Source organism: Brachycentrus maculatus, unplaced genomic scaffold, assembly GCF_059751285.1.
Source record: "Brachycentrus maculatus isolate JH-2025_06_01 unplaced genomic scaffold, ASM5975128v1 h1tg000139l, whole genome shotgun sequence".
Taxonomy (NCBI): domain Eukaryota; kingdom Metazoa; phylum Arthropoda; class Insecta; order Trichoptera; family Brachycentridae; genus Brachycentrus; species Brachycentrus maculatus.
This window is the reverse complement of record NW_028280892.1, coordinates 528,469-548,378: the sequence shown is the minus strand read 5'-3', so window position 1 is coordinate 548,378 and position 19,910 is coordinate 528,469. Positions and strand designations below refer to the sequence as shown.

Here is a 19,910-nt window from a genome sequence, read left to right as displayed (position 1 = left end):
CAATTAACACACTTTATGGTAACGAGCATAAAACTACAAGATCCATAACACAGAAACACATCAAGCAAATTTGATCACATAACATCTTTTGATTAAAAAAATGTTGATAATTATGTAATGACTGAAGCAAAATGATACCGTAGAACGGGGCTACTTAAACTTTGATGTGTTACTTGAGCCCAGTACAAAAAAAAATTAAATCTGTATTTGGTCTACAATAATGAACGTATTGTGACAATAAGTGTCACCTGTCAGGGAAACGATGAATCATGCCGATACATTATTGTAGACCAAATACAGATCTAAATATTTTTTTTGTACTGGGCTCAAGTAACACATTGAAGTTCAAGTAGCCCCGTTCTAAGGTTAAATCCTTTGTCAGTTTTGAAAGTTAAATAGATAATAAAAAAATACCTCCATATTTATTCCGGGCAGAGACTTCTTCACAGCATTTATGATCAGGTAATGTCTGTGCGGCATACACTTTGGAAAGTCAGCTATCAGTATTTTTAGTAGCAGGAACAAACTCTCTTCCGCCATAGAACCTATTACTGCAAGAGCCTCCACGTGATGGCACAACTAAGAAAAAAAACAAACATATATTATTTAATAATTTGAAAAAACATCTTGCATGTAAAAACAAGGTATTATCACAAATAAGGTATTTTTAGTTCATCATTTATTTATGCGGAATTATTTACTGTATTCTATTTTTTTCTTTTTGTTTATTAAATCATTTTTTAGCATTTTAATGTCTTAATTTTTTCTTATATCTGTAGGAAAATATTTGGATCACAAATATTCAAAGTTCTGTTGGAATTGTTTGGTATTGCATTTTGGTATTGGTATCTCGAAGATGAACTTTTCTTTAGATTCAAGTATTTTTCACCCTTTAGTTCAAGAATTGCCGTTTTTCTTAATGGAATACTACTTTTGGGACTTTTTGGGAATGTTGAAAATATTAAATTTGTTGGATAGTTTTTTTTTCTTTTTAAAATAACTAATGATTGTACTTTGAACTGTTTCGATAAGGTTCAAGGTATTATAAGTTCCTCCCATCCAACATTTCTGTACATTTATCAAAATTATATTTATACATAAAAAATATAATGCTTTAAGGCTGAGTATTCGTAAAGTCGCAACTTAATTTTCTCTAAATCCAGGTAACATTTTAAGTAATTGATTTTTTTCTTAAAACATTGTTTTTGCATTGAAAAAATTAGTTTTTCTTCGAAATAATTATATAATTTATTACAAAGAGTTATTGAAAGGTAAGGAGTTAAAAACACAACAACAAAAAAACAATAAACATTCTTTAAAAAAATTGGGCGTGAAGAGACGTGTGACCTCTATGGTAGTCGAGCAGTGATTGAATTCTGTGTTTGCAAGTAAGGCCTTAATGTTAATCAGAACCAAAGTCTTTTTATACAGTTCGGCGATTATAGACATATGTAGTTGCTTTTGATATATAAAGACACAATTTATTGAGGAAACAAAATATTATCATATGGACCTCTTCAACGTCCACCATCTCATCCTCCGCATCTCCGTCCGCCCTCTCCTGGTGGGTGAGCAGCGCCCTCTGCGCGAGGCTGGCGGCCACGCTGGCGAAGGCCCCCGGCCCCAGGAGCTCCCGGCAGGCGGAGCTCACCAGCGCGAACCCCTTCAGCGCGACGCGAGCCTCGTGGCTCCACGCGCGCTGCCCGCTTGACGACTGCAGCGAGGAACGGAAGTAACCCATGAGGTACTGGAACAATGGTTGCGAAATTGAGTCAATTATGTATCGCTAATATGAGACACCAAAGGAAAAATATGAATTTCATTAACCTGTTAACCGGGGATTTCATTTTTTAATTACGCAACATACAACAGGCTCGAACTCTCTCACTAGGAGGTGTCAGTACGTTATTTATGATTGAAATAAATGAAAAGACTGAAATATATGTTTTTTTTGTTTATTTATATATAAATCACAGAGGAAAATACAAAACATAAACAATTAGAAAAGAATACTAACAAAAAAATGGAAACATCGAATTTTGATGGATACTTAAAAAAATGTATTCTAGAATAAAAAGGTAGAAATATAAGTAAATAATATATAATACGTAAAAAGGTAGGTACATGTAAGTACGTTACTGTCACTGCTCACCCAGAACACGTCCACCACTCTCGATAGTGAAACGATGCTGATTCCCTCAGTGTCTTAATTCACGTGGAGACATGTATGGATGACTAATTACCTTTGTTTTGGAAAATATAGATCCCGCCCATTCCAGGGCGCAACTTATATTTACAGGACGTATTCATATCGCTCACTCCTTTCAAGAACGTCATAAATCAAAAATCGTCAATTATAAGTTGTGCATGTTTTTGGAATGCCCAGAAAATTTACTATATACCAGCGAAAGAGGCATATTTTAAATTTAATATTTACCCGCTACAGGGCAGAAAGTGTTGTTTTTGCATTTTGAAGAAAAGGTTTTGTTTAATTATTGTTTTAAATATACTAAATATTTTTCAAATGGAGAAAAAACCTTTTTTCACAAACTTTTTTTCAAACCAGGTTTTACCTAAAAAGATCTCTTGCTTGAAAAAAGTTCAATAAGTGGCTTGACATTTATTTTTGATATATTGTATTATATTTTTAAACTTTAAAAACGATCTCCTGATAAATCAAGTTTTTTTTTATTTATGATGTTGTTGAAAGGAGTGAGCGATATGTTCTACCTATACCCGATAGTTTTAACATTTTATGTATTTATACGTCCCGCCCGGTTCACAGGTTAAAGTGTCGGATCGCATCATTTGGCGGAAACTTGATATATCAAGATATATTAGATGCCTCAAAAATAAAAGTACTTACCTCCAGAACTTTATGCGTTATCTCACAAGGCCCCCGGCTCACCAGATGGGCGGCAACATTCTCGTACAAGGAGAATATAGCCCGACAGCCCGCCACTCTGTCATCAATATTGGCTTGGTTGATCCACTTCACCAGCAAAGGGTGCCAGTAGAGCAAATCTTCGCAAAGGTGACTTGCAAATACAGCGCCGTGTTTGGAAATTAGATTCAGGGCCTCTGAAAAAATAATTCATTATTAAATTGTATTGTACTTGTCTTGCAAACCCTTATCCGCACCCCAATGGTGTATAGGGCACTGCTTCATATAAACGCAGTGTTATCTTGATCGTTAACACATGAAGGAAAGGTGACCAGCCCTCCGCTTCAGGTACCAGCCCAGGGTAATATTGAATTAATATTACAGTGAAAAAATCACTTATATTTATTTGACCCCCCCTGGGAATCGAACCCGGGACCTCCAGAACGGTAGCCGAGCGTGCTGACCATTACACTACGGAGGCGGACTATATGTATATTTCAGCCAATCAAAATCTTGATGCATTGTTGACTTTGTTGGATACGCTACCTTATTCGATTCAAAACATGCAAAATGTTTTGCACTAATTGACTAATAATTCATGCGAAATAAGAACTTACTTTGAAACTAAAGACAAATCGGACAAATTTAAATAAGTGAATATGAATAATTTTATACGCCCTGAGTGCCCTAGCCCTAGCATGCTGTTTTCCTTTTTCCACCTTCTATTTTTACTCTGCTCTTTTTTCCATAGAGCAGTAATGTCCTTTAACCTTGATTTCTTTCATTTACATCAGTGGTTCCCAAACTCTTTTGGCCCATTTTCATAGTGAAAACTTGCCTACGGGCCCTGGGTAAAAAACTACATAAATGCATAGTAAAAAAATTACAAATTTCACATTGATGTCTTGAATGATAGGAAAAAGGTGACGTAAAAATAAAATAAAAAAAAAAAACATTTTATTGAAGAAGTATTTTCTGCCCGTTCAGTCTTACTCCAGATTAAAAATTATTAAAAGAGTGAGGAAGATGGCATTATTACCATTGATGATATACGTTTTTAAATTAGCTAATAATTTATTCATTGTTATTTATTATAACTCCATACTAATAAAAATGTTTCACAATTTTCTTATTTTATATTAAACCTTGCATGCACCCCCTGATGTTGTTCAGGAGGCCCCAAATCAATTTTAATTTTCCACGGACCCCCTGAAACATCTCGGGTACCCCTGGGGGTTCGTAAGGACCTTTTTGAGAACCACTGATTTACATCATCTGTTCCCCTATTCAAATACATTCCACTCCTAGATCTAAGAATTTGAAGCACAGGACTGACCACATTTCTGACAAAAAACGAATAATCAAGGGGTCAATCTGATGCATAATTTGTTAAGAGTTCTTAACGGCCATTAACTATTTATTCATTTAAAATATATACATATCGCTCACTCCTTTCAAGAATGTCATCAATCAAAAAACTTGATTTTTCAGGAGAACGTTTTTAAAGTTTAAAAATATAATACAATGTATTAAAAAGAAATATCAAGCCACTTATTGAACTTTTTACTGTGCAACAGATTTTCTTAGGTAAAACCTGAAGGTTTTTTCTCCATTTTAAAAATATTTAGTATATTTAAAAAAATTATTAAACAATACCTTTTCTTCAAAATGCAAAAACAACACTTTCTGCCCTGTAGCGGGTAAATATTAAGTTAAAAATATGCCTCTTTTGCTGGTATATAGATCATTTTTTGGACATTCCGAAACCATGCACAACTGAAAATTGATGATTTTTATTTATGACGTTCTTGAAAGGAGTGAGCGATATATAAATAATAATTACCTCTGGCGAAACCTCTCCTGTGTTGCTCTCTAGGATCAGAAAAGTCATATAGGCCTTTGTAAACTATTTGGGCCATGGAAGGTTCTAGATCGGACATCTGCATATACCCAGACAGTCCAGCGAAGCATCCTTCCATAACAGGAAAAGGTAACTGTTCAACAACAAGAAATACATCGATCAATATTGTGTACATATCGCTCGCTCCTTTCAAGAACGTCATATATCAAAAATTGACAATTTTCAGCTGTACATGTTTTGGAATGCCCAGAAAATGTACTATATCCCAGCAAAAGCGGCATATTTTTACAGGGCAGAAAGTGATGTTTTTGCATTTCGAAGAAAAGGTATTGTTTAATTTTTTTTTTGAATATACTAAATATATTTCAAGTGGAGAAAAAACATTCAGGTTTTACCAAAAAAGATGTGTTGTGATATTTATTTTTAAAACATTTCATTATATTTTTAAACGCAAAAACAACACTTTCTGTCCTGTAGCGGGTAAATATTATGTTAAAAATATGCCGCTTTTGCTGGGATACAGTACATTTTCTGGGCATTCCAAAAACATGCACAACTGAAAATTGTAGATTTTGATGTATGACGTTGTTGAAAGGAGTGAACAATATGTAATTACTACAACTCGACTTTGAAAATGAGAAAATCAATATAAAATACATAAGGTTTAAATAGATACGGGCTCAGAATTTTTGTATGCCTCCGTAATACAATTACGTATTACATAAATGTATAAGCTATTCATTTGCAACGACGGACATGAATAATTTGTGAAAAAATTAGGGATAAAATCACCAATACACAAACATTTCTCAGTGTGTGAGTGCGTGAAGTGCTTTGCGTATATGCGCATGTCATAGCAAGTTAGTAGTACACAGATCGTTCTACGCGGCAATAGTGTCGCTACGCTAACTATTGTGGCTACCTGGGATGTATTTTTTTTTCTCATTTTCAGATACTTACTAGAGCTAACATTACAAAATTATTACATTTCAGTGTACCATTGTATTTATGACACCATATTTACCTTAGCCTTGTCTTCTTGCAGAATGATCAACAAAGATCTTAATATTATGTCAGAGTGAGCTTCCATAAGTTCCGGATACCGTTGGCATAAGGTCCCTGTGGAATCAAACAAAGCATGAGTCCTTATGTTTCTTTTGCATTTTAGAATGACGTTTTTTCTGATTTAAAACGTGTACTATCCTAGTTAAGTCAGACAGTCATCTGTTGCTACAGACCAATTCTGCGGATTCGTCTGTAGCAACAGATGACTTCTCCTTCGCCATTCTCGCCTATTTTCGGAAGTCCTCTTCAGCTCCTCATACGTCGAACAGCCCATGTCTTTGTATAAGTCGCTTAGGTATTAGCTTTATTAAAAACTAACTCTCTGTCTTTGCAAACATTCTTCGCCTCTTCCACGTTCATGCATCTCCTCATACATACCCGCCGATTGTTACGACTCCTAACCTGACCACATTCAAGTATTTGGCATACCTGATCGTGCTATGTTTTTCTCGGTCTTCCTCTGCTTCTTTTCCCACTAACACATGTCCAAACCATCTCAACCATCTTTCTTAATTTTATCAATAATGCTTATCTCAGCTTTGCATTCCTTCCTTATTTCACTATTCGCACATCTATCATACATTGTTTTGTCGCACATTCTTCTGAGAGATCGCATGTCGACTGCATTCAGTCTACTTTCATCATGGTATCATTTTATTATGGTATTCGCTTTATTTATTTGATACTGACCAATAATATGCAACTGCCGAGCCAATATAGTTGGTTTATCCAATCTCCTAGACACTTGGTTTACAAGTAAGGTTACCAGCGGCTCCAGATGATCCTTCCATGGTCCCTCTATAACGGATGTTATCGTCACGAGGCTTTTCTCCTTCATCTTGACTCCACAAGCGCTTTTCATCACTTTGAGACAAGCCTATACGCATAAATATTCTTCTTTATTTTAAATTATTTTGCATTATACAAACATGACATAAATTCAAATACAAAAAAATATGAATAAAATATAAATACATAAAAAGATCCCACAAAGGCATAGCCTGTGTGGGGGTAAACAATATAATTTAGGTCTTAGTAAAGGACACTGGCAAAAATATAATTTTACAACATTTTGAGTGTGTCCAAATACTTGTTCACAAATCTAGATTATCTCCAATTATAGAAGTTATTTTTCATATTTTTTTTTTGACATCTCATCAAAGATGGAAAATGGAATCTCACCAATAGATGTCTCTAATGAAGTTCTAGTGATTCAATAACAACGTTTCGAAATTGGTTGATATATATAGAACTTCCAAGAATTTGAGTAGTGTGGTGGTCAATAATGGGTAGAATTGGTGAATGTTACACATGTGTAAAGTGATCACTTAAACCAGCCTATGACAATATATATATATATATATATATATATATATATATATATATATATATATATATATATATATATATATATATATATATATATATATATATATATATATATATATATATATATACATATATATATATATATATATATATATATATATATATATATATATATATATATATAAATATATATATATATATATAGTCCGCCTCCGTAGTGTAATGGTCAGCACGCTCTGCTACCATTCTGTAGGTCCCGGGTTCGATTCCCAAGGGGGGTAAAATAAAAGTGATTTTTTCACTGTTATATTTATTTAATATTACCCTGGACTGGTACCTGAAGCGGAGGGCTGATCACCTTTCCTTCATGCGTAAACGATCAAGATAACACTGCGTTTATATGACACAGTGCCCTTTGCACCATTGGGGTGCGGATAAGGGTTTTATTATATTATTATATATATATATATATATATATATATATATATATATATATATATATATATATATATATATATATATATATATATATATGTATATATATATATATGTAATAAAATAACTAGGTACCTACCTATACATTTTATTAAGTACTTACAAAAAGTACCTACATAAAACAGTTCTACCATCAGATGCCGCATGCGTCGCTCAGAATAAAACAAAAGACTTCCGATAATATTATTAACTGTCAGAATCAGATAGTAGATAGATAGATAGATAGATATAAAGTTATTAAAAAGATAAATTAAGAATAAACTTTAATAACAAAGCAACACATTGTTTATTTTATTATTATACACCCACTTTACATATTATTTACACCCAATTTATAAAGAAAAATATTACCACGTTATAAAACGACAATTTTGTTAATTGGAAATGGATTATGAAACATTAGATGTATTAAAACAATTACTACAATATGTTCGGAGTGAGAGAGAAAAATTAGAAGATGATAAAAGAAAACGATTAGAAGATAATCAAAGAAGACGTGGAAATTTAAGAACTAGTGATAAAATTAAAAATAAAAATCATGTGAAAAAAATTTCTACGAAAGATAAAATAAAATATTCTCCAGGAAAGAAGAATTTAGAAGTAGATTGTCTAAACAGGAATCCAGTATTAAAATCGAATGAAAATGCAGATGAACAATTAAAAGTTGTAAATTTGGTTAAATTAGAAGATATTTTAAAAGATCAGAATAAAAATGAAGACATACAAATAACACAGAAACAGTGCTTGAAAAATGAAAATAAAAATAAAGTAGAAAAAACTTCTACGAAAGATAAAATAAAATATACTCCAGGAAAGAAGAATTTAGAAGTAGATTGTCTAAGCAGGAATCCAGTATTAAAATCGAATGAAAATGCAGATGAACAATTAAAAGTTGTAAATTTGGTTAAATTAGAAGATATTTCAAAAGATCAGAATAAAAATGAAGACATACAAATAACACAGAAACAGTGCTTGAAAAATGAAAATAAAAATAAAGTAGAAAAAACTTCTACGAAAGATGAAATAAAATATACTCCAGGAAAGAAGAATTTAGAAGTAGATTGTCTAAGCCGGAATCCAGTTTTAGAATCGAATGAAAATTCAGATGAACAATTAAAAGTTGTACATTTGGTTATATTAGAAGATACTTTAAGAGATCTGAATAGAAAAAAAAAGAAAGAAAGAAAAAAAAAACAAGAAAGAAAAAAAAGAAGGAAAAAAGAAAGAAAGAAAAAAAAAAAAAAAAACTTTATCATATCACTAAACTTATACAAGAAGATGATCCGGAGGACGAGTGAAAATTTTACTATGAATTTTCATCCCCAAGGGGGGAGATGTAATAAAATAACTAGGTACCTACCTATACATTTTATTAAGTACTTACAAAAAGTACCTACATAAAACAGTTCTACCACCAGATGCCGCATGCGTCGCTCAGAATAAAACAAAAGACTTCCGATAATATTATTAACTGTCAGAATCAGATAGATAGATAGATAGATAGATATAAAGTTATTATAAAGATAAATTAAGAATAAACTTTAATAACAAAGCAACACATTGTTTATTTTATTATTATACACCCACTTTACATATTATTTACACCCAATTTATAAAGAAAAATATTACCACGTTATATATATATAAACATGACTTAAAAAACCCACTTAAAACGAGACTTAAAAAATAAAATGGTTGCTAATGACAACTCTCCATATACCCCACAATCACCATTCTCTGCAAATTTAGATATAGGAAATGCAATAACGGGCCTCCAAGTCGAGATTAAAAGGATTGCAGATTGACTGTTGGGGTATTTCTACAATAATATTTGGTCTGGGAAAAAGTTTTTGGGCAACCCCTATTAAAAATTTAGCACGGGCTCGAACCCAGAAACTCCCATGGTTAGTATCACGGACACTCTTTTAGTCTCGATCGAAAATAATTATTTGACAGAGAGTAAGAATGTACATAGGTTGTATTCTTATGCATATAAATCTGAAAATTTATCAATTACTTTCATATGTAATTTGTTATCATTTGAAAATAAAAGAATGCTTACCACAATAATGTCTTCTACATATTCATCAAGTTTTGTAACAAAACTATCCAGTAGAGAAGAAAAGAGAGTAAATATTTCACAGACAGCTTTCTCAAACTCATTTTTTGTAAAAACACTGTCAATGAAATTGGGCAAGCCTTTGAAATTTAAATTTAGGAATGATGATTTGCTAAACAGATGCAATATTGCTGTATCTGAAAAAAAAAACAAAGTTTAATCACGCTTCTTCTATACGTTAGGAAAACCAAATTGAATCATAAATATAAATATTACCAATTTCTGATTGAGTGAGGTTTCCTTCTCCAAAATATGAGGATATGTTCAAAATAACCCTCTCGGCATTTTTAACGTCTTTTTTTAACAGCGCTTCATTCAAACAACATAACCAAGCCTGATTTTCAGTCATGTTTTTATTTTTTTAAATGCACTAATATATCAAATAAATATTTTAGTAAAGTTTGGCATAATATAGTTGTGAGATTTGCCCGCTATTTCCAATGCACGTATTTTACTGAATGCCGAAATAAATATGTTCACACAGTGCAATATTAACCACATTAACAATAGATAACATACAGATAAAACGAAATATGTAGATAAAAAATATGCGTAGTACTGGAATATCAAAACACCTTGCTAAAAATTGTCCAGCCTCATTAGCCGGTGAGCCGGTACATGTTTGTACAAGAATTTAATAAAAACAGATTTCATCAACTTGTAGATTATATTTTGTATTGTTTTTTACAAAAAATGACAGCTCCGACAGCTGTTTTTGAAGTAAGTCTGCCTACATACGCAAGGATCCGCCGGCGTTTTTCTCTTTCAGAATTCCGAATACCAGGATCGCATGAATCCCATACAAAAACTACATCTGCGTTCGGTATTTTCGTGTGAGATAAATGCATTCGGAATTACGAAAGGGAAAATGACAACCAAAACCGTCGTCGGAAAATTTGCGTTTGCTGTCAGCTGCTTTGCGTTCTCTTAAAGTTAAGTCTGCATCCCATTGTTCAATCGAAAACTAACGATAAATCTTTTAAATAGTTATAACCACGGATTCCAGCGTCCTGCGCCGTATTTCCTCGTTTTTCACTAAGTCAAACAATTAAGTACCAATAGGTCTCTGAACGGTTTTATAGGAATATAAGAGAAAAAGTATAATCCAGGCATTACATAGGAGACCCTAAGTTTACACTAAAAAGAAATTCGATCTTCAGACAGCCTTCATAGCATTGAATGCGGTGTCTGTAAAACCTAAACGTAACCCCAGTTCTTTTTAAAAACTTCGACTTTCCATTATATACACTCCTTGAGTACTTGAGTTGCTGGATATCTAGGCACGAACTGTTACACTATTTCACATGAGCCCCATGTATTTTAAATTATGTATTATTTAGCAGATTTAGAATACCTTCGATAAAGTCATCAATTACATGCTCTTCTTCGTATTCTACGTGGACGCCATGTTTCCTCTGCGATGTTTCCTTTAGATTCGATAACTACATTATTGTTTTCCAAAGCTCCTTTTCTTGTTACATGAATCCTATACGGCAAGAGCATTAACGGGGAACAGCTAACATAGCGAATGTGTTTTGACCTGTCTCTCCTGACTTACTTGATCTAACATTTTTACGTATTACTAGTTTTTATGTTCTTTTTAGGGCTGTGTTCGTGTATCCGTACCAGTTACTTGGTTAAGCCACCCCTGAAAGCGAAACAAATTCTTTATTGAAGGGGCAGTGTACCGCTTACAATTTTTATTTTTATTTCAAATAATATAACTGGTAGCGTCGCTTATAGAAGAAAATCAAATAAAGTCATCATCATGTTAGCAATGGGGGTATTAAATATAACTTTGGTATTCGTTTTACCAAGTTGATTGGATGTTTTTCCGCGTCCTGACTAGAAATTAAACCTGATTTCGAAAGTAAAAAAAAGGTTTATCAGTTCTTATACTGTGCTCTTATCAAATATTGTGCACTGATCACCCTGATTTCAAAATATGACAACACAGTCGACTTTTTTTTTTTTGCGAAACCGAGCAAAAACAAAATGGACGTTGTTCATTGTGGTGGTCTCGCGATTAATGTTAATTTTATTTGGGGGCGTATTATTGCCTAAAAATTGACATTTAGAACTTTTTTTCAGTGAAAAGTTTATTGTAAATATACGATCTGTGTAAAGTTTTATTTTTCTTGCATTTATTTCAATTGAATGTCAGTTTGCGCGATTTTATAGAGCGCATTTTGACATAAATATACGTGAATTAATATTTTCATCTAGTAAATATACGGAGAAAGACGAGAGAAGTCAGCGCGCTCTAATTGTGAAACTAGGCAGTCCGATTTCTCTTCCGATTGATGAGCTCGCGCTGTCAGAGCAGCGATATTTTGCATTGTCACAATAATTAATTGGGGAATTTAAAATAATTAACTCTCGTTTTGACATTTCCGCTTTGTTGTGTACCAAGTTTGGCGAGTGACCGTGAGATATTTTCATTGTGTTTGCATTTTTTGTGTTATGTATTATTGAGATCGGACAATGCAGTCTACTTCTGAGGGGTATTTCGATGTCATCGGCCTTGCTAAAGAGTTACGGAGCGAAAAGCTGTTTGTTCAATCTGAGTTGGAATCCCTGAGACAGTTGAATGATCGCCTGGAGAGGAGCGCTCTAGAACTGGCGCAGGCGACATGGACCAGCAATCAGCAGCGGTCCAACTTGAAGCAGATACTCGCTCAAGGAGACTTCAGTTCGTCGTCATGCTGTCAGCGGACGGATTATGTCCTGTCTCCAGTGTTCGTGGACGCCCACAAAGTGCTGAGATATCAGGTGAATAAATATTTGTTATGTTCTTTTAGAACATAATCTGTTGAAATAAGAAATAATAAATATAAATTCTACCATTCCTTCTATTTTTCTGACAAATTTTCTGACTAGTTATAAAATTCGATTCAAGGTTATTTTTTTAGACGCGAATAGCCATCATACTTCATTAACCATTAATATATTTTAATTATCAACTGAAAGTCATTTGCCAGATTTTCATAATTTTGTTTAAAAAAAACAATGTATTACTTCTATCTTGATATTATTTTTATTGGCCATAATATTTCACAGATAAAAAGCAATATTTTTTATAGTTTGAATACTACTGTGAATCTACAGTTATTTTACCTCTAGTTGTTATGTTGGCTTGCTAAATATAAATCTGAGGTAAAAAAAAATATGAACACAAATAAAATAAAATTATCAAACCTTTAAAACTAAAATAAAAAAAAAATAAGACTCACCCCTACCTAGACTCCATACCAAGGAATATTTTTTTGTTTTTAATTTTCTGTATTTATTTTTAATTTGAATTATAATTTACTTTGTTTATAAAAAAAATGTAAAACGAACTCCCTCTCTAAACACAAGTATCTACTTTATTAGAGAGGTAGAAACGTTATATTTGAAATGTATTGTATATTTACCAACTATTTCGTATTATTTAAATATGTAATTTGTGAAAAAAAAAATAGAATTTTTTTAAAATTAAATAAAAAATAAATATGAATAAAAATAAATATAAATAAATCAAAGGTAAATAAATATGAACGGACAGTAAAAAGAATAATCTCTTTAACTACCATAAACTAAAAATAAACCTGCATAAAGCTCAAGGCTATTATAATAATAATAATAATTTGAATAATTTATATAGCGCCATTTTCGTAAAATACTATCTCCCCTTTTATTATTTAAAAAGAAATATCAGCATTATTGCTACATCAATTATTTCCGCCAGAAAATTATCCTTAAAGTATTTTTAACTTTACATTTTTAATAGAATTCCATAATCTTTTATTATAATATTAATCTAAATACTATTCATGATTCTACTGATTTTTTGTGTCAGCTGTTTTATCTTTCAAGGGCATTACTGTTTTGATAAAATAAAATGGGCGTATATATAAATATAAATGAATACATACACAATATTTGTGTGTGTTTTATATATATTTAGTTTCCTAGTGTTGTCCGCCTCCGTAGTGTAATGGTCAGCACGCTCGGCTACCGTTCTGGAGGTCCCGGGTTTGATTCCCAAGGGGGGTAAAATAAATATAAGTGATTTTTTCACTGTCATATTTATTCAATATTACCCTGGACTGGTACCTGAAGCGGAGGGCTGATCACCTTTCCTTCATGTGTAAACGATCAAGATAACACTCCGTTTATATGACGCAGTGCCCTATGCACCATTGGGGTGCGGATAAGGGTTTAAAAAAAAAATATATATATGTTGTGCATATAATTATTGTTATATTAAATAGATCTGACTTGTTTTTAGGATCCAAATATTTTGGCAGTATATCAAAAATAACATTAGCTTTTCAAATATGTTGAAATGTATATTTTTCTCAAATAATTGATGAGAAAATTTGAATGTTGATATTCAAGTCACCCACTGAAAAAAATTAAAAAAATTTCATTTGCAGAACACATTTAACATGAAAAAAAAACACAAACGTTGTAGTTTTGTACTCAGTGTCTTGAACTCTTAAGTCAGAGGCCCGGGTTTAATTCTCTTTCTGCCACAGCTTTATTTCCATTTTCAACGTGCCCCCTGAATATAATCTAGGATTCGAACCTTGCATACAAATAAAAAAAGTGTGCTTAGTAAAAGATTTACTTGTTCCAACATAGATGACTGTTGTAAACTCAAATGTACTGTGTCACGAGATTGATCAATATATGTAGGAGTTCCAAAAGTAACTAACTAACTATCACGCCGCTTCACTGCGGGGTAGGCAGAGAGAATAAAACACCACATCAATCTGCCTTTGTAAACAATCTTTGCCTCTTCCAAATTCATCCATCTTTTCATACATATTCACTGATTATTCCGATTCCTGACCTGACCACATTAAAGTATTTAAAATACTGAATCGGAAAGTCTTCATCTCGTAAGTGGCTATTGGTCGAACACATGTTTTGTACTACTATATTCATAAATGTGTACTACTATATTCTTCTTCTTCCTGGCTACATCCCAGCTTATTGTCCTTGTAGACTGCTGGGGTCAGCTCTCCTCGTCCTCAGGTTATAGGTCCTTCTGTCCTGGACAACATGACCTTGGCCATGTGTACTACTATATTAATTAATTTAATTAATTCTCTTCATATAATCAATATTTTTTTAAATAAATAAATATGATTTAAATAAATAAATAAACATAATTTTTTGTTGTTGTTGATATCAGTAGTTTAAATTCAAACTATCAATTTCTGACATCATTTCGATTTGAAAATAGTCAATATAGAGGATCCTGCTATACATCCGTGCTGATGTAGTAATGTAAAAAAGCGATGGGTGGCCGGGTGTAATTTTCATTCACAACAGCAAATGACTGTTAGATAATAAGAGTGTTGCGGCCTTATCACAATGTGTAGCATGTTAAGTAGGTACGGCATATAGTACTTACCCATTATGGCATATCATGGTCACAGTTAATAGTTGCGCCAACTGCTTTATTTATTACTTTCTGAATGGCAGGTACTAAATTACACAGGGAACTATTGTGATCCTACACTCTCACAATAAAATGAAATATAATCTCGATTTTGTGCATTCATTTACAAGACCCATATTTTGTTATTTATCTCATTTTAATTTTATTTGCTGCTAATCTTAATGTGCAAAGGCAAATAGCAGCAAGTTAAAAACAGAGATAAACGAATTTAAAGTTAACTTAAAATGATGCTTTTTGCCAAAGCATGTATCAAATTAATACAATTTTGCGGCTATTTGGATAATGAATATCTCAGTAAAGGAAAGAACCAAAATCTGTGATTGTATTTCGCTCACTCCTTTCAAGAACGTCATAAATCAAAAATCGTCAATTTCCAGTTGTGCATGTTTTCAGAATGCCCAGAAAATGTACTATATCCCAGCGAAAGAGGCATATTTTTAACTTAATATTTACCCGCTACAGGGCAGAAAGTGTTGTTTTTGCATTTTGAAGAGAAGGTATTGTTTAATCATTTTTTTTAAATAAACTTAATATTTTTCAAATAGAGAAAAAACCGTCAGGTTTTACTTAAAAAGATCTGTTGCCCAGTAAAAAGTTCAGTGGCTTGATATTTATTTTTAATACATTGTATTATATTTTTAAACTTAAAAAACGTTCTTTTGAAAAATCAAGTTTTTTGATTTATGACGTTCTTGAAAGGAGTGAGCGATATGATAGAGGTCAGTTATAAGAATGCTTTAAGCCGTGTTAAGCCAAACAGCCGCAACTTGAGTTACGGCTAGTTGCCTTTGGACATTAGTAATGCCTTTAACAATATGTGCAATAATAATAAAGAATACATTAATCAAAATCATTAATTACTATAATTGTCACTATCAATAATAATAGATTTTCATATAATAATAAACTGTAAAAATAAAGAACGAACGAGTGTGGAAAGAACGGTAAAACAAATTTATGAGGCGAATGTTAGCGGGAAAAGAAGCAGAGGAAGACCGAGAAAAACATGGCACGATCAGGTATGCCAAATACTTGAAAGTGGTCAGGTTAGGAGTCGTAACAATCGGCGGGTATGTATGAGGAGATGCATGAACGTGGAAGAGGCGAAGAATGTTTGCAAGGACAGAGTGGTGTGGCGCTCTATTCTCTCTGCCTACCCCTGCGGGGAAGCGGCGTGATGGTTAGTTAGTTAGTTAGTAAAAATAAACTCACAAAAATGCCAAATTATGAGATTCTGTACTAACAAGAAACCACTATTTTTGCCTCATATCATAGAGAAAGTCTAAAAGATGATGCGAGTATTGTGAACAATAACGCTTTGGATTGCGATTGTTTTATTTTTCTAAAAAGGTTTTCCAAAGCGTGATTCTCCCACTCGCTATTTATACTAATTAAAATAATTAATTGTAATACAGTAAAACCTCGATATAACGGTCCTCTATTAAACGAACTTCAGATATAACAGACAAAAATCCGGTCCAATGTAAAAATAAAAATAGATCCTTTTAATATTATACATGCTTAAATTCAAGTGTCGCCACATGTAAACAATTTTTGGCGGCCATGCTAATCACAAATTATGCCTCAAAACTTCAAAAGTGCAAACAAAACTCAATTCCTTTTTCAAAGCAGGATTACCGAAAGCAAGCATGTCAATATCAAACAGCAACCTTACTTCATGACGAGAATCTGAAGACAATAAATACAATTTTGTTTATGTTTTGTATTGTTTATATCTAAATACAGTGTTCATATTTTCAACAACAATTTTATTTTTATTTTAAACCTATTTTTATATACCGGACGTTTGGCTTTAACGGACACCCATTCCTCTCAACTAGTCCGTTATATCAAGGCCTGTTATATAAAAATAAATCAAAAAACTTTTTATACTCCTAACCTACGTGTTATTATATCAAGGAATCCCCTGATATACTATTGCTCTGGTTAGGTGCAGTCTATGAGCAGGACAGCATTATGTCTCAAATTCTAGTGTATTCTCCAAGTCATTATAAGCGCCCTTGAGGTAGTATTTTACGAAAATGGCGCTGTAAAAACTATGAAATTATTATTACAGTAGAGTCTCCGTTATCCGACCTTCGGTTATCCTACCTTCGATTATCTGACCTGAGTTATCCGACCCAGTTATTCGACCTACCGGGGCAATGTACCTTTTCTTTACCCTACTGCACACATTATATTCGCGCGCCAGGCGACAGTCCTCAGTCCTTAGTGCTTACGTAGCTCTTTCGCTGAGAGGACTTGTTGATGGTTTAGTTCATTACATTCAATTATGTTACATGTAAATATTTGAAAAAATTTCCATGTGCAAATAAAATTACCAAATTTTTAATGTCATTTTTATAATTTTTCGTGTTATTAGACCTTTTCGCTTATCCGACTTTGCCTTGGCCGGGTTAGGTCGGATAATCGAGACTCTGCTGTATTATTATTACTGCCACTTGTGGCACTCTATACACCGCCTATATTAAGTTTATCTGGCAGGATGCCCTGGTGCTGTCGGAGCTGATCCAGCGCGTGCGTCTGTGCCCCGCGATGGCGTCCGTGTGGCTCGTGGCGGCGGAGGGGCGACGCGCTTGCGGGCCGGCGGCGCGCGCGCTCTGCTCGGGGCTGCACGCCGGCGCGGGGGGCCCGCTGCGGCGGGTGCTGCGCCACCTCGCCAAGCACAGGGTGGCCACCGCGGAGGACCCCAAGAGGTAAACAATATGATTACAGCATCTTTTGCTTTTTTCCTGCTATTCCAAACCCTAAGAAGTATAAACGATACCTAACACTTTGCATGCATACTCTTCTTCTCTGGTTTCAATCCTGGGATTGGTTTATTCTTCTCTTCCATTCTTCCCTGTCTTGTGCGGCTCTTTTGAAATCTGCATATGATGAGCAGCGCACGTCCACCTACAGGTCCTCCAGGTACTCTCGGCGTGGGCGTCCCCTCGTCCTCATGCATACTACCGGATCTAAATCAGTAAATAATATTTTTTTAAACATGTTTACACATTGTTGTCCGGCGTATTTTTTTTATCAACCCCGACTCTAATTAGTATACTAATCACAAGTAACCGCAAATCCGATTCCGATCTGTGCAATTTTTTTTTGGCGTCAATCGCGCTCTGCCAAAAGTAAGCAAATACAAGACTTATAAGCATCTCCAGCTCTCACCAGCAGTAAAGAAACTTTTAGGCGTTTCCCGCAAACAATGTGTTAATACCCCAAATAAATATTATAAAATCTAACTACAATAATTTCCTCTTTAAAATCATCAAAAATAGATAATCGGTTTTTGGCAGCCGAGCTGTCAGTGTTTATATACAAGATAATGGGTGAACCATATCTAGATCATAATATTACATTTTATCTGTATAGTCACTTAGATAGTAAGTAATTGCATCAATAGTGATTAATTGCATTACCTACTTATATTGATTGATAAAATCCTCAGTTAACCTTTTCATAGCCGCAAATAAATTACGCCGCTGTGCTCATCAGGCTGAATAGTTTTTCCTTGTCTTTTAATACTTGAACTTCGGTAACTTTAAATAAATTTAAAAATTATGTCCATCCTTATATGGTGTTCTATTTTGTCCCTGTGTTCCCAATACCTGCATAATGTATGGCCATTGTGTGCAAATGTTATAAACGATGAATGCATAATATTTTCATTGAATAAGTTAATATATTCATAAGCACTTACATTATCTGCGTCGTCCGTAATAATGTCATTATCGTAGAACTATCATAACATTTTCCTCGCAACTTAACATTCGAATGGCTATTTATAAAGAATGAAATATATGCAAATGTATAATTGAATATACTTTGCCAATTTTTTTAATGTCAAAGGCATTTTTTCTCTATACTCCATTTTCCAACATACTTTTCACTGTTTTTATTCTTGCAACTCTACGTATTCATTAACATACTAAGGACGGGAAAGGTATTTCTACCCGTTCCGTCGATTGATGTTTAACCGGATCCACGCGGCTCGCATAACCGTATGTGTTTTCACAAAACATGCCCCATACGCGGCTGACATAAGCGTATTTGTTTTTACTTTGCTTCAAGTTTTGAACCTCAGTTCAACTTGAAGGGATTTTTTCATGGTGTGGAACTTTGGATAAAATAATACGTCAATCCTTGGCCTTATGACATCTGTTGAAATATCTGACTAACAATTTGTAACATCATAAGTAAAAGAACAGATCCCTGATTTTTCTTGAGGTCGATAATAAGTCCGCGCCATAATCATGCCCTATATCTGTCTCACTCTCAATGCTACGCATCGCCAGTGGGTAAGCGTAAGCCACACACAATGCGTGCTTTGATTTATTTATGTTACGATCTTATTTGTTTATATTACGATATATTTCAAGAATAATGTGACACAAGTGTATTACAGAGTACCAAAAAGGCACAATGAATCCCATTGAACGTTTTTGTTTAGGAAAATAAATTGTTTCTTAAGTAAATACATAATAAAAGTAATAATAAAAAAAAAACGCAAAATACCGCCACGCACGGGTGTCTCTCAGGAACAAAGTCAACGCGGTTAAAAGGTTAAGGACGGGAAGGGTATTTTTACTTTCTGCGCTGGCCTCATTTCAAAATTAGTAAAGAAAAAATTATTTGATATTTTTTTATATATATTTTTTACCAATCTCTTTGTTAAGGTCTAAACTATGTG

At 33.4% G+C, this 19,910-nt stretch overlaps 2 protein-coding genes across 2 annotated transcripts in view; one reads left to right on the top strand and one right to left on the bottom strand.

Moving 5' to 3' along the window:
• LOC148309091 (DNA-dependent protein kinase catalytic subunit-like) overlaps positions 1 to 10,439 on the bottom strand; it is a 67,915-nt gene extending 57,476 nt beyond the window's left edge. The window contains exons 1-8 of the mRNA XM_088260590.1: positions 9,970 to 10,439; positions 9,697 to 9,890; positions 6,501 to 6,687; positions 5,770 to 5,864; positions 4,728 to 4,878; positions 2,867 to 3,081; positions 1,514 to 1,747; positions 415 to 579 (exon numbers count right to left, since the gene is read on the bottom strand). Of these exons, the coding sequence (XP_088116716.1) occupies positions 415 to 579; positions 1,514 to 1,747; positions 2,867 to 3,081; positions 4,728 to 4,878; positions 5,770 to 5,864; positions 6,501 to 6,687; positions 9,697 to 9,890; positions 9,970 to 10,102 (1,374 nt within the window). The 5' untranslated portion in view covers positions 10,103 to 10,439. The remainder of the gene's footprint in view (positions 1 to 414; positions 580 to 1,513; positions 1,748 to 2,866; positions 3,082 to 4,727; positions 4,879 to 5,769; positions 5,865 to 6,500; positions 6,688 to 9,696; positions 9,891 to 9,969) is intronic.
• Positions 10,440 to 11,727: 1,288 nt separating this feature from the next.
• Positions 11,728 to 19,910, top strand: part of Gapvd1 (GTPase activating protein and VPS9 domains 1) — a 44,363-nt gene continuing 36,180 nt past the window's right edge. Inside the window, exons 1-2 of the mRNA XM_088260668.1 lie at positions 11,728 to 12,525; positions 17,714 to 17,925. Coding sequence (XP_088116794.1) covers positions 12,238 to 12,525; positions 17,714 to 17,925 — 500 coding nt within the window. The 5' untranslated portion in view covers positions 11,728 to 12,237. The remainder of the gene's footprint in view (positions 12,526 to 17,713; positions 17,926 to 19,910) is intronic.